General features: G+C 35.7%; 1 protein-coding gene across 1 annotated transcript in view; it reads right to left on the reverse strand.

The window, feature by feature from the left end:
* LOC122798461 (sterol 26-hydroxylase, mitochondrial-like) overlaps nt 1-15,881 on the reverse strand; it is a 934,778-nt gene that overhangs the window by 315,542 nt on the left and 603,355 nt on the right. Inside the window, exon 6 of the mRNA XM_044067402.1 lies at nt 1,547-1,710. Within this exon, the coding sequence (XP_043923337.1) occupies nt 1,547-1,710 (164 nt within the window). The remainder of the gene's footprint in view (nt 1-1,546; nt 1,711-15,881) is intronic.

Consider the following 15,881-nt stretch of genomic DNA (forward strand, 5'->3'; position numbering starts at 1 on the left):
TAAGAACAACAAGTTTTACATCAATATGCATTTTTTGAAGAGTGAGAGGTATTAAACTTTAATGTCTAACATTATCGATTTGTTAGAAGTCCTCAGTGATTTAACAGGAATCAAGTGTATGTTTTGACTTTTTTTTTTGTTCCTGTTCCATATCGCAAAACACTTCAGCTACTGCAGCAGAAATTTAAGAAACACTTTTACTTAATTGCAATTGAGTTTGTTTCTTTATTTTCTGCTACTGTAGTTGAATAAGTTTTTTTTCAGGAAACTAGTCAGCTGAGGGCACTGCCCATGAGTCTGTGGAAAATGGGAGAGGGGCCACATACAGTCCCCCACCTTTTGGTTTCATAGCCCTTGAGACTAATATTGGTTCAATCCAACAACCTCAGCCTCGCAGGCTGCTAGAATTACAGGCGTATGCCACACACCCAGCATAAACACAGGCTAGCTGTCCTTGTGAACTATTTAAGTGTAGTCAGTGTCCCTTAATGAGAATCAAATGGTGTATTTTTTTGTCTATGAGGTAAATACCTTAACCATTACACCAGACCTGATCAGAGATTAGGCCTCTTACACATCTGCAGTATAGATGGTTTCATCCAATTATGTATATACTTTTGCACTTAAGAATGTCAAGATTAGCAGGAATAATAACCACACCCATATTTTAAACATAAGTTGTGTAGAACATGATAGGAATTAAGTTGCATTTTTTTCAGTTTTAATGTTAAACTTTTCCGATGTATGCATTGCAGTATTGGATTATTTTGTAATTCATGCATTACAGTATTGCAAGTTTTCTCCTCAGCTCCAGATACATACATTGTTCTATTAGTTGTGGCAAACAAAGTTAATAAACTGTAATAAATAAATACATAATATAATGCTCATATATGAGAACATTTGTCAGACATAAAAAAGAAAGATCAAACTTATTGTTGTTGAGATCACCTCCTGTAAGAGCACCTATTTATATATATATATATATATATATATATATATATATACACACACACACACACACACACACACACAAATTGTAACACAAAGCAAACTGCTAAATTAGGAACTAAGCATATAATAATAGAGATGAAAAGCAAAAACAGTTAGCATAATACATGATATCAGCATTTTTTTTACAAATTGGCTTCCTTGATAAGCATAATCTTACAGCCGTAATGCTAAAAATTAAAACTATTTTTTTCCAAATAGGACTAGTAAATCGGAAGAAGGGAAAATGTCATGAACAGTAAAATAACTCACAAGCAATAAAGAATACATCAGGAATAGCAAGTAAACATTAAAGGCTTTAAATACATGGTTACAGTAAAAGGATTTGACACTGATGACTAAATAGATGGGCATTCTTGGTTCTGTACCGCATAGTGTTGGTTGTTTCTAAATTAAATATGTAGTACTAGGGTGAGATATAGTGGCAAAAATGCTGTGTAAATTATGTTACTCTTTATATTCCACACACATTACTTTCTGAATGATCTGCTATAGTATGCACATCTTCTTTACATTTTATTTAGGTTTTGCATACCGTAGTGTTTCCTTGATAACAGCTTTTAGAAGAGGCATTCTGTCAATGTCTTTTACTGTAGGAGCCCTGTCTGGAACAACATTCATCACTTCCTTGTAGAGGGAGTTCTGAATGCCTGGATCTCTGGACAGGTGATACAGTACCCATGCAAGTGTATTGGATGTCTGTAGGAAAGAAAAAAGAACACTTTTAAAAATGAATCGGCTCAGAAATTATTAGTAGTAAGCATTACTATAAGCAAATTAGAAACAAATACATAGAGAAAGATTTGGATGATTACAGAAAAAAAAAACTTTTGTATATTCTCCATGGAAATGCACAATTATAAGAGCCATGGAAAACCCAAACATGTTCGTGGGATCAGAGGATCATAGGAAGTTATTAAACTAATGGTCCTAGGGCCCTTACAAGCCTAGTCAAGTAATACCCTTATTTCCATGATCAGCACCTATTGCTCCTGTCCAAGAGGGACATAGGTGGAACCCCCAGGTATATTTACGGTTACGCATCCAGTCATCCAGATTACATTTGAAGAGGGCCAATGAGGTGTTCTGTTTGTCATGAAGTGGGAGACTGTTCCAAAGGTGTGGTAACCTCTGGGAGACAAATCTGTCCCTCCAGCAGGTTCTGTTAATGTGACATAACAGGTTAAGGTCTTTAGAGCCAGTAATTAGTGTACCATTTGATTTGCAGATATGCGGCACTTCCAATAAAGCAGGGTCAGAAATTGCCTTATATGCAAGGCAGAGATTGCCTCTGAGTAGTCTGTATGAAACAGAATAAAGTGGCAGTGATTTCAGATGATCCACATAAGATAGATGCTGAAGACCTTGAATTTTCCTTGTGAGGAACCTTTGTGGTCTTTCAAATTGCTATAGGTGTTTGGAAAGGTACATACCAAAAGGGTCATTCTACTCAATTATTGGCCCGACGAGGGAAGAATACAAGGAGGTTATAACCTCTTTTTTCCTGGAGGCAATGCCCTTACTTATGAGATGAGCAATAAAGAATGCCCTACTTACCACTGTGTAGACATGGTGATCAAAGGTAAGATTGCTGTCAACCTGTGTGCCAGGTCTTTCACCACTGAGTGCATACTTAGGGTGTTGTTGATGTTGTAGTTAGCTAGAACATCGCTCTTACTGAAAGGGATGATGATACATTTTTTTTGCATTGAGTTTGAGGCCATGACTTTGGCATCAATCATTTGTTTGTGTAAGACCCTCTTGTGGGATGTTGACATTGTTTGAAGATTCTATGATTGCTCCCAGTTTGCAGTCATTAGCAAACTTTGTCAGCCACAGACCTTTAGTTTTTGCTTGTACTGCAGAGAAATAGATTCCAAACAGTAGCAGTCCTAGGATTGATCCTTGTAGAACACCACTAGTTACAAGTCTGCTGTTGGAGGTGGATTCCCCTATTTTGACTATATGGGTTCTATCAGTGAGCCAGTTAGTAACCCATCTAAAGTTATAAGGGCTGTTACCTAGCTGGGTGAGTTTGTCAATGATGCCTGAGTGGGGAATAGTGTCAAAAGCCCTGGCTAAATCTGCGTAGGCTGTATGCACAGATTTCCCCTCGTCCAGGAGCTTGGTGACTGTCTTGAAGAAGTTCAACAGGTTTAAAAGACATGATCTCCATTTGACAAATCCAAACTGAGTAGGGTCAAATGTTTGGAGATTCCCTATATCTTTGATGATAAGGGCCATGATGATTTGCTCCATGGCCTTGCACATAAGGCTAAACAGGCTAATAGGTCTATAGTTCCCAGGGTCAGTGGAAGCACTACCTTTGTGGAAGGCGATGACGGTGGCCATTTTCCATTCAGTCAAGATGAAGCCAGTGCTTAGACTATGATTGAAAAGGGTACCCAATTCACATTTGAAGATACATCTATTTATCTGCAATCATTCTTGATATATAACATTTTCTGACATCCTTAAAGCATTCACAAATATTTAAACATTTCTAGTTTGATGTTTTGATTACTAGACAGTCCAAATGGGCCAAGCCCAAGCAACAGTATTTAACTCAAAATTTGCTTTATTACACATGCAGTTAACACAGAGGTGTAAGGTTCTGCATTGCTAATGAGTTGCGTTCTGTAGTTCAGGGTAACAGGTTTGATTCCCTCCACCTCTATTTGCTTATTGTCTGACTTTGAACAAGTAAGTTAACCAGTCAAAGCTCCTGGGTCAACCATGACAAGGGTCTCTTATTTACACTGTGCTTACCTGCTTAACAGATTAAATAAAAAAAGATGTCAGAACACCTACAAAAGTAACATTTCTTTGTATAAGAACACTTGAATAGTTCTTGAATAAAGGATATTTGACATGTTTAGGACACAACAGCAGTTAAACATCCTAGCTGGTTAGCAATTAAAATAAAATTAAAGATGCAATATAGAAGAACAGATAAATCATGTACCACAAAACAAAGTCAGACTGAGAGACATAGCAGCACAGAGATTTTGGATTTAGTGAATAAATGAAACATTTCTGGCTACTTTTTTTTGTGATAAGTGCCAAGAAGTTAGTGTTTGGTTCAAAAAATTATGGATACAGACCTGCAAAGAGCAAGTTCCTGGATGGGATGAAATATTAGACTACAGATACTAGGAAAAGAATGACCTTCTACAGAGCTTATATATCCATAAAACTGAGTGACCAAGATGGCTGGGCAAAATTTGGTTAAATATTAAATATTAGGAAGAATAATTTTCAGAATGTGGTATAATAATGCATGCCAGTATAAAATGAAGACATGACTAGATAAAGAAAGATTAAAAGAAGAAAATAAAAAAGTAGGCAACAAAAATAGTAGGGAAAGAAGAAATGGGAATAAACACTAGATGAAAGAAAATGAAGACAAGGTGAAGAAAGGAGATATGGGGAAGATATGAGTAGACAGAAGAAGGTACTAAATGGATGTGATGAAAAGTGAAAAGCTCTTAGTGACTTGTTACCATTCATATGATTTACTATGTCATATACTATGTATTGATAAATAGATCCATAGATAGACATATATATATATATATATATATATATATATATATATATATATATATATATATACAGATAGCATTCTTTTAAATATTGCTGGGATTCACATGCTGCTTACTGTAATAGAATTTCATATAATGATTACCAAATGGCTTCTTCCTTAATGTAGCAGAAGGGTAAACCTGTTTTCATGCTAATATTATGAGGCAATCTCCTTGCTGATGTAACATTTGCTTACAACCCGGCAAACCAAGATTATAGTTCAGGTATTACATTTTCTAAAAATATAATATTGTTTATTCTAGACTTGATTCAAGGTAGTATGCTTTTTATAGGGAAACACTGTTTTCACACTAACTGGTAAAAATAATGTAATATTCAATGTAGGTTCATAGGTGAATACTAGGCTAACTGCCCTGAAGGGCTATTTAAGCCTAGCCAATAACATGTGGTCAGAATTAAATCTTGCACCTTATGTTTATAAGGTGAAGACCTTAACCATTATGCCAAACCCAAAGAGAAACGGAGCTACAGAAAATGGCATTTTTGAACAAATACATCTTTCAAAATTATGAATATTGCTTTCTTTTTTTTTTTAATTTCAAGTACAGAAGCGTATTTTTTCTGATGGTGCTACAGTCATAGATGCATTTAATAATCTCATAAATGTTATTTATTTATTTGCATTTGTTTGCTGGGATGGTCCCACTGGGTATATAGAAATATATTTTTTCAGCAGAGTGCTGTGGAGAAACCTCCAATCAAATTTTAACAAAAAAAAAATAGTACAATACAGTGAATGAGATAACAGTGAAAAACTGCACTGATACAAAAAGTATTAACATTTCTGCTGATAGCTGATAGTGCTATGTACATGATTTGGTTAGTGCATGCATTTTTGCAGGTTGGTATAACATGAGATAAGATTGTGTAGAACAGGATAGCTTTAGGAAAATAACAGAAACAAATAAAACTTTGTACATACAGGAGAAACAGCTATTTGTTATTTGATGCCTCATACAATCAGAATTTGGCAAGATGTGCCAGAGGGTAGTGGGGGCTTCCATTCAGTGTGTGTAGAATGCAGTAATAGAGTCACAGCTGGCGAAACAGATGAGAAGTTGTAAGGTGATAGACTAGATGCACCCAAAAGTCATGGTGCCAGTGATGTGGGTGTTGAGGAAAAGTAGGACAAGAAATAGGGACAAATGGCTTAGAAGTGATACTGGATTAGTCAGAGCTAGAGTAGGGGGCATAGACATTTATTTATTTATTTATTATAGTCTTTGAGTTGCACCTTAAAACATTTGTTTTTTTTTTAATTTGCCTGATATCAGAAATAAAGAAATTTACAGAGATTTTCACCTACAAACATGATAATGAATAGCGACAGTGGCAATTACTTTGGCATATATTAAAGATGGACAGTTATGAGTGACAATAGTTATACAATGAAATGAATGCCAACAGCTGCCAGTTTCCATACAGATAACAAAATGTACTATAATTGTATGAATATATGGAAAGAGAGAAAAAACTACTTTGAGTAACATCACAGCTGACATATTTATTAGAGCGATTGTACAGATGCTCATCTGTATTGACAATGCATATTTAGTGGTATGTGTAGGTTGTACTGCAATAGAGAGCTCAGCATGTATAACAAGTAATTTTCTAACAATATTTGTGGTGCATGTAGTCCCAGATGGCAGTCTATTCTAAATCTTACCAACTTAATTTTTTTCAGAATTGCGTCACCATGTGAGTTATTGCTGCTAAGTAGAATGCTACGTCAGAGGTGACAGGATTCAAACTGACTTATTTCAAACATTACTTCTGTGCAAATTAGGACAGAAAACAATTGTTCTGTGAAATTACTTCAGGCATTATGCTGTAGTCTGAGATAAGGAAGCATAGCCATGATTGTTTGTTAGGCTGCAGTATGAAAAAAAGTTATTTTCTGATACAGTATGACTAGAAATATAGTTAGAAACATTAGAGATGCAGATAAATAGACCACTTTTATGTTATGAAATTGATGCATGACATGATCCATATGAATAGAGTGTCGTCATGCATTAGAAAATTTACTGGATGTGAGGTTGTGAGAAATATCTATTGAGAAATGGAAAACTTCCCAGAAAGGTGATGCTCTGAGCTGTCATTTAAATGAAGATAAAAGAGTTTATTGGATAATGCAATTGTTAACTGTAATTAGAGAGTATTATAAAAGATCCACCTAAGCTGAGGAACTGCTGATTTTGTATTTTGTATGTGTATCTAAGCTAACATACCTCTCAATGTCTTAGTGCAAGAACTCTGGACAAGGTCTGACATAATGGGGGGGGGGGGGGCAAAGGCCCATAAATAGGGACAGATTTTAAATAATGCTCTTATAAACTTAGAAAGTAGATAAAATAACAGTATTTGTCTTAGCGTGCATTTTTCTGAAGAATATGAAGTCTGAAACACAAATATATGTCATTATTTAGTGACTACAGTCTTCAGCTCATCCCACTGATTTGCCAGAAAACCACAGATTTTATAAGAAACAAGAAAATATGAGGCAAAACTCTGGACATTCTGCAAAATCTGGACAGTTGACAGGTATGGTATCTAAAATAGCCATCAGTCTGCCATATTAGATTCACTTTTGTTATTCTCAAGATGCTTCTGTCCTGTTAAATAGAATAAAACCTACTTGCCACAATATGACTATCTCCATTGTTTTTATGCAAGATAATTTACCATTCACTTTTTCAGTTGCTTTGGAGGGCTTTTGTAAGTACATTATTTGTAAATAGTAACTTTCTTGATTCATGACACTGTTGCAGTAGGTTGATCAGAATATATGTAGTTTATGCATATAGCATCCAATGGCATTACATTATAGGTAGTGATGCAGCTGCTTTTGAATGAGAGCCAGGAGACAATCTGTAGCAATCCACAGTGATTGCTGATTATTGATGCTCCTGGAATGAATTTTGTGATTGTAGTGGTTTTATTGCAAACCTGCTCTAGTTAGGAAAAATAGCCCTGCATATATAATGCAGGCATAAAGCAATATGCATAGGCACTTGTTGATATTTACGGATACAGTCTGTCCTGGGTCTGAGAAAGAACAGAGCCAGATTTATGCCCCCTAAATCCTTACAACCAAGTGATGATTCCAGGTTCTTCTGTATTTACATTCTACTGACACCTCTAGGCATTGAATCTTGCATGTTTATATTTGCATCAATAATTCCAAAACCATTTTACATATAAACTATTAAAAGTCTTTGTCTTAAAGCTTTCATTGTAAACACAGCTATATTGATATCTGACTTCTGTCTAGTGCAGGTAAAGAGATATTCATTGTTGCTCTTATAATACTTATATTGTCATAAACTGATATTTTTCAAAATATCTTGACAACTAATTAGCACAGACATAGCTGTTTAGCATCATATGAAAGTGCTCAGCTGTTTAAAGAAAATACTAAAGCCAGTACGTGCATAACTTGAGTGGTTGCTGAGATATTGTAAGCTTACAAAATATTACAAACTTAATAGTTACTGTGTTTACTGTGACTTACAAAATCAAGTTTAAGACCTAGAACCTAAAGAATAATACCATTATAAAAAACATTTATTTTGAAGACTTGGGCTTTTCCTCCTCTTTAATAAGTCCTAATATTCCAGAGATATGAACATTTGTTTGAAATATGAGGACATGATTTGAGTCTGTTAAAAGCTTAGGCTCCGCCCTTTGGAAGTTTACTGGGCAGACTTGTACAACTCCATTGCTGGGAGGGAGTTAATGCAGAAGGTCAGGGAACAACATTATCCAGATGAGGCATCATTGGGCTGCCTGGAAACAGAAACACAAGCAGAAGTGAGAAAAGAGAAGGAACAAAAAATGTAAGTCTTTGAAAGGTATAAAAAAGAAACATGGACATGGGAAAGAAAAAGACACCTGTTATGGTACAGCATTTGTGCAGAGAAGAAAGCCAAATTAATCAGTGCAAAAAAGCATCTCCAAAGATATTTGAACAGAAATGCAGGCAATGGCATCTGGAGATGGCAAGGTTCACAATACAATAAAAATGAGACCATAAGGGGGAATAAAAACTATAGTGAGGTAGAAAATAAGCAGAAAATGAAGGTATTGACCATCCACAAAGAGAAGGGTATGTTGTGAAAAGTCCAGCACAGGAAGTATCACAATATGATGAGTCAGTGGGTTCCGAGAGGAGAAGCAGATGGAGCAGTATGTATTTGAAGAGGCTATGCCACAGGATGATGTTCTAAAGCATTCTGTAGGAGACTTGCACAAAAGTCCATTTGAAGTTGCACAACAAGGATAGGGGCAGGAAATGGAGACAACTGTGACACAGCTAATGTTGTGACATGATGGGACAATGGGTCCCCATATGGAAGAGCAATAGATGCAGCAGCATGCATATGAAGAGGCTATATTACAGGATGATGTTCTAGAACCTTCTGTAGAGGACTCACAGGAAACAGAGAGCAAAGTACATGCTCTCAGTACAGAAGAACATGATCTAAGAAAAGGTTAGCTTGATTTAATACAGATGCACAGACATATTAAGAATAATGAAAGAAAAGACTACAGATAAGTAAATAAGATCCAACATGCTTGAAGACTGATAAACAGATGAACACAGTAATCAGAACAATTAAGAACAATTCATTGGCTATGCAATAGGATATACTACTGTGCAGCTAAGCTAATAACAGATAAAGTGTTACTAGAAAAATATATGGTAGCAAGAGAAGGATGGGAGCTAATGAAATGCTACAAATGCTACCTATGCATTTAATCGAGAAAACTATAAAGCAATCAGACCAAAAGCAGCAACTCCACAAAACCAAATACCAGGAACCCAAACTTACTACTGTCATTTGATGTATAAATAACTTCAAAGAAAAGAAAACCAGTTATCCTGGTGTGAGGATGGCACTTTTGTAGTTTGTTTTCCAAAGGAAAACACTGACTGCAAAATTATAAAGCATCTAAGACAATAGGTATCATTAGAAGAATATACAAAATGTTTCAGAGCATTACAAATCTGCAGAAAGGTAGATGTAATAAAAGTAGCAGGGTATCAAATCAGACCAGGATATATCATACACCACACCCAATAATAAGTGAAAAATATTAGCACAATTGGGAGGCTGGCCCAATGGTTAAGGTGTGTGCCTTACAAACACAAGGTGCAGGGTTCAAGTCTCACAAGGGATAATTGGCAAAGCTTAAAATGGCTCGCAAGGGCAGTTAGCTTCGTATGAGTCTATGAAAAACTTAGAAGTTGTGCAGGTTATCATAAAAGAAAAGTACAAAATAAGCAATTCTTTAATTGTCAAAAAAGATTTATAGAGAAATGATGAAAAAGGGGAAGGAATAGAAGAACTACCAAAAAAGAAAAGATAGGTGCATTTTGGAGAAGTATTTATGTAGCATCTGTTGAACATAACAATGCCAGAAGGACAGAAAAATTAAAATAAAGAAGAAACTGTACTATAGAGGATATGAAATGGGATGAAGTCATAGTCAGAGAAATTAAAATTCTGAAAAGCTCCCAGCTAAATACCCCCCCCCCCCTTCTAACTTTTGGTTACTGGTATTAACATTTACACAAGGATTTTGCCCTGATTAAAGTTTACTTAATATGAACATCCTGAACATACACCAACCTACTTAACAACAGGAAAATAATACTCCTTCTTAAATGTGACTTGCATTCCAACAGCATTTAATTATGACAATAGAAAAACAAAGGTAATAAAACAAAAGTCTTGTGGAAACAAAGGATCATCTGTTGTTATACAAAGCCATAAGAGAGATCTGTAAGAATGGGTGTAATCTAAGTATGGCTGGGCTAGATTACAAAAAAGTATTCAACATCGTCCTACATATATGGATAATGGAATGCTTACACATGTATAATGTACATGGTACATTGAACAAATTGCATTGTAGTGACTATGAAACTGTGACAAAACACTCTGTAAGCTAAATAATGATGAGACAAATTATTATCCCAGAGAAAAAAAATCAAAGGGTGATACTCCTAGATGATTCTTTGTCACTGTTGTAGTTTTGTCTTGCCCTTAACCCAATCAGCCATTTACTTAGTAGATTGGGCTATAGTTACAATTTAACACCCGGAAACCAGCCTTGTTTAATGAAATCTCTTCTACTTTTTGAGGATGATTTCAAACCATATAGTTCATTAGCTGAAGATCAGAAAGCACATCTAAAAATGGTTAAAATGTTCTCAGATTATTTGAAATTATATTTGGTCTTGATAAATGTGCAAAAGCAACATTTATAAAAGGAAAGATGCAACAAAAAGAAAATATCATCCTGGGACTGGAATGTCAGCAGGAAGGGGTGTATAAATATTTTGGAATAAATTAAAGGTAGTCAATAAAATATAAACAAATAAGAACAAAGTTTAATAAGGAATAATTCAGAAGACTAAAGCTAATATTGAAAACTGCTTTATTATCTGTGAATAAAGTCCAGGCTATAAATCACTTTGCTCTTTCTGTTGTAACTGATAGCTTTGATGTAATTGACTGGACATGCAAGCATTGCAAGCATTGCACCAGCTTGATAAGAATACAAGAAAAATGCTATATGTTTATCAAATCACACACACACACACACACACACACACACACACACACATATATATATATATATATATATATATATATATATATATATATATATATATAGGTTCATAGGTTTCATAGGTTCATAGGTTTATACTAGGCTATCTGCCCTAAGGCATTTATAAGCCTAGCCCAAATTTTTGTGGCTTACGCCACCCCTTATATGAAAAAATACTGTGCCCATTAGTTTGTTGTGCCTCTGTCCAGCAGTGACACAGAGATGATTCCTGGGGTAAACCTACGATCTCCCATCCACAGGTCTAGATTTCTCTTGAACAGAGTCAGCGAGGTGCTCTGCCTCACATGGACCGAGATTTTATTCCACAGCATAGGGAGTCTCTGAGTGATAAATCTATCCCTCCAGCACATCCTATTTATATCCGTGCTAAGGTTTAAGTCGCTTGCTCTAGTGGTTTTGGTGGATTTGGATTTTTGAGGTGGAGCATGTCCATTAATTCCGGGTTGGACATGGCCTTGTATGTCAGGCACATGTCACCTCTGAGCAGACGGTATGCGACTGAATAGAGCTGGAGTTTCTTCAATCTGGCAGCATATGACAGATTTTGGAGTCCCTTTATCCTTTTGGTGAGGAACTTTTGGGGTCTCTCCAATTGCTGCAGATGTCGGGTGAGATACATCCCGAATGGGGCATTGTACTCGATCATTGGTCTGATAAGTGAAGAGTACAGGGGAACAGTGACCTCACTAGATCTGGATGTGAATCCCTTCATGATCAGGTGGGCAATGTAGAAGGTCTTTCTAACCACTTTAGCAACGTGAGTGTCAAAAGAAAGGCCACTGTCAACCTGGGTCCCCAGGTCCCTGATAACCTCTTCTGTGCTTAGTGGATTGCCACCTATATGGTAGCTTGGGGTTACCTTGTTTTTCCTGAAGGGTATGAATATACATTTTTTGGCGTTTAACTTCAGGCCATGGCTCTGGCACCAGCTATCTGTTTCCGTGAGTCCCTTCTGAAGGATATCCGTGTCCGATGCACTTTCCACTATGGCGCCCAGTTTGCAGTCGTCTGCAAACTTTGTCAGCCAAAGTCCACCCATGTTGGCCTGTACTTCTGAGAAGTAGATGCCAAACAATAGGGGGCCAAGGACCAAGCCCTGTGGGACACCACTTGTGACCGGCTTGGAGTCTGACATAGCGCCAGCAACTCTAACCCTGTGGGTTCTGTCCTTAAGCCAGTTTGCAACCCATCTTGTGACATATGGGTTTACATTTAAGCTGGTAAGTTTTTCTACAATACCCGAGTGGGGTATTGTGTCAAAAGCCTTTGCAAGGTCAAGGTAGGCTGTATGGACTGCCTTTCCTCATCAATGGCCTTGGTGACTGTTTCAAGAAGTCGACCAAGTTCAAAAGGCATGATCTTCCCTTGACAAAGCCAAACTGGGTCGGGTCCAATGTCTGCAAGTCCCCTATATCTTTGTTTATGAGCTCCATTATGATCCTCTCCATAGCTTTGCAGACTAGACTTGTTAAGCTTATGGGGCGGTAATTACCAGGGTCCGTAGAGGCGCCGCCTTTGTGGAGTGGGACCACAGTTGCCGTACGCCACTCCTTGGGCACGTATCCTGTGGTAAGGCTGAGATTAAACAGCTGCCTTATGTGCAGGTTTAATTCCTCATTTAGCTCGTGTAGCACACAGCCGGGGACACCATCCGGTCCCATTGATGCTGTGTTTTTAGCTTTAGAGAGATATATATATAAATATATATATATATATATATATATATATATATATATATATAGATATATATATGTATATATCTATCTAAATATATATATATATATATATATATATATATATATATATATATATATATGCATATATCTATCTAAATATATATATATATATATATATATATATATATATATATATATATATATATATATATATTTATATAGATAGATATCTATATATGGTTCCCTTTCAGAAGGTCAAACGGCTGAAATCTCAAAAGAGACCATATGCTCAAAATTTCAGAAACTCGACCATCTGAATAGAGATTGGCATACAACGCAGAACAAGAGATTTCCCTTTCTGCGCTGTACTGCAATCTCAGAGTTGGTATAAATAAGTAGCGTGTGGTGTGGGGGGTGCAGGGGGGCTTTCCCCCCTGCAGAATCATTGTTTTTAGTTACGTTGTTTTTTTTCCATTTCAGAAGGTCGAGCTTCTGATATTCAAGCATATGGCTTAGGCCATATGCATTTCGAGATTTCAGCCATTCGACCTTCTGAAGGGGAACAGATATATATATATATATATTATATATATATATATATATATATATATATATATATATATATATATATAGCAACAGTACATACCAAGATTATATAGCTGTCAGTTTGAATGAGATATGGGCTGCCTCAAAACTAACTACATTTATAGATTTCTAATTGTAGGACTTTGCCAACCTCATCAGATCCAAACATAATAAAAAATTCTAAAGCATGAAGAGAAGTCTAAGATGACATCTTTACTTAGTTTAGCAGAAGCATTTTATAATAAAGTAGAAATGAAAATCAACCCAAAAAGTATTGAAGAAACACTTAGCAACTGAAAGTGCTAAAAAATAAAAGAATGAATATAAAGAAAAGGGCCAGGTCATCATCTCACCTCTTGCCTATGGAACTCATTTTTTGGAAAGATTTTGTTTCATTTTGGATGATCTAATATTAGTTCTGCCAAGGCTACCTCTATAGTGATCCACAGTTCTTATTCATAAACTGATACGGTTATCACTATGATGGAAAACAAGCTTTAGCTTTGTCTTTGGAAATTCTTCCTGTATTACCTTTAGAATGCTCATCCCCATTTTGTCTGCAAAACAGACTTTTTTTAGCTATCAAATATTGGCATTTCCCATATTTCTTGTTTAGTAAAAGGGGGTTCTTTTCACCTTGGCTACAATTCATAGTAAATAAGACTAAAGGAAAACAATTACAGTGTAAAAATAATCCTTGGAGAAGGCAAATGCCTTAAAACATTTTTATGGATAATGTAAGGGAAATAAATTTTTACTTGCTCAGAAAGCAAGAAATGCACTTCATAAGGACTGGATTTATTTACAGCATGAATTCTCCAAACACTGTAGTTCGTTTAATAAGGTTTTATTAGATGTTCACAATATACAAATTCTGTCTCCATTAACACTTCTGATAAACAATTCAAGTTGCTGTACATCATTCTGATTGTCCTGAATAACATAAACCGACATAGAGTCTAGATGACCTGTTTTCTGTACTTATGCTTGAGTGTTAGACATTTTCTCTGAAGTAACAGGTTGAACAAACTAACCTTAACTGCATATTATATTCTCTTTTTCAGTAATTTTCCTCTATTGACCTATATCCACACCCCTAGCCTTGATCCTCAGGCTACGTCTTGTTTTTTAGCTTAACTTATCTCTTGATTCTTTCCTTGAGAAAGGAACATAACAATAACTTTTTGCAATCTTCCCTTGAAAAACTGTTATTTCAGCAAGGTCAACATACAGTGGAAGATTCTTTGTTTCTGCTTTCCAAAAATGTCTACAATGAAATATTATTTCTAGGCTTATTTTATTCTTTAGCCTGTCTAATGTCTAATAACTACTGTACAATGAAAAACCCTGATCTAACAGACATAATAAATGTAAAGTACATAAATCACTAGTCAATGTGGCTAAGAGTAGAAGTAAGGAAGGTAGGCCATACTTTTCATCTAACCCCCCTATTCTAGCTAAAAAACAGTTCAGTGATAATAAATGTAGAGTACCAATGACTTTCTCCAATAGTTCTAAAGGCATTACTGATATTATTAGGAAACATCAGGGTGTTTTGACCATGAGTAAAGAATTGAAAAATATAGCGGGGGATACTCTGAGTTTTGTATTTAAAAAGAATAAGTCTTTGAAGCAGATTTTATGTCACCCGAAATATCTTGTTGATTCAAAATTTTCTAGTGATACTAAAGATGTTAGCAGTTTAGTCACTAAACCATGTAAAAGGTGCAACTACTGTGAGCATATAGATTGCTCAGGAGAGTTCACACATCCAGATCAAGGGAGAGTTTATAAGTTTAATATTAAGGCCACATGTAACGGTACTCAGTGTATTTATCATAATTTGTCATATGTAAGAAATGTTATGTCGAAAAGGCAGACAGGCATTTGAGGGATTGTATACATGAGCATCTGTGTAGTATCAGGGATGGTTGTAGAAAGAATGCTTTGGCTAAACGTGTTCTGGAAACCTCCCCAGTACATAACTTTAAACTTCTAGCTATAGGTAAAATGGAGGAGAGCTTAAGAGGGGGTTATATACAGAATATGACTGAATGCCTAGAGAGTAAATGGATAATTAGGCTTAGAGCTGAGATGGGGTCAGGCCTCAATGACAAGGTACCAATACAACCTATGTTAAAGGCACATTCACTTTTTAAGTAAAGAGATATTGTGTGAATAGTTTTTGCTAAGAAAATCTGTATTTGTGTAAAAAGTCTTTGCTGATTTTAAGAAGGATGATGTGTTTTCAGGTTGTGCCCCTTTAAGAGTAAATTGGTTTTTAATTGTTTTCTGATGCAATTACAGTTCCCTTATATATATGTGAGAGTAATCATTGTGTTTATACATCTGATAAAGCAG

This window comes from Protopterus annectens, chromosome 3.part1 (assembly GCF_019279795.1).
Source record: "Protopterus annectens isolate FY-2018-M chromosome 3.part1, PAN1.0, whole genome shotgun sequence".
In the NCBI taxonomy this organism is placed as follows: domain Eukaryota; kingdom Metazoa; phylum Chordata; order Ceratodontiformes; family Protopteridae; genus Protopterus; species Protopterus annectens.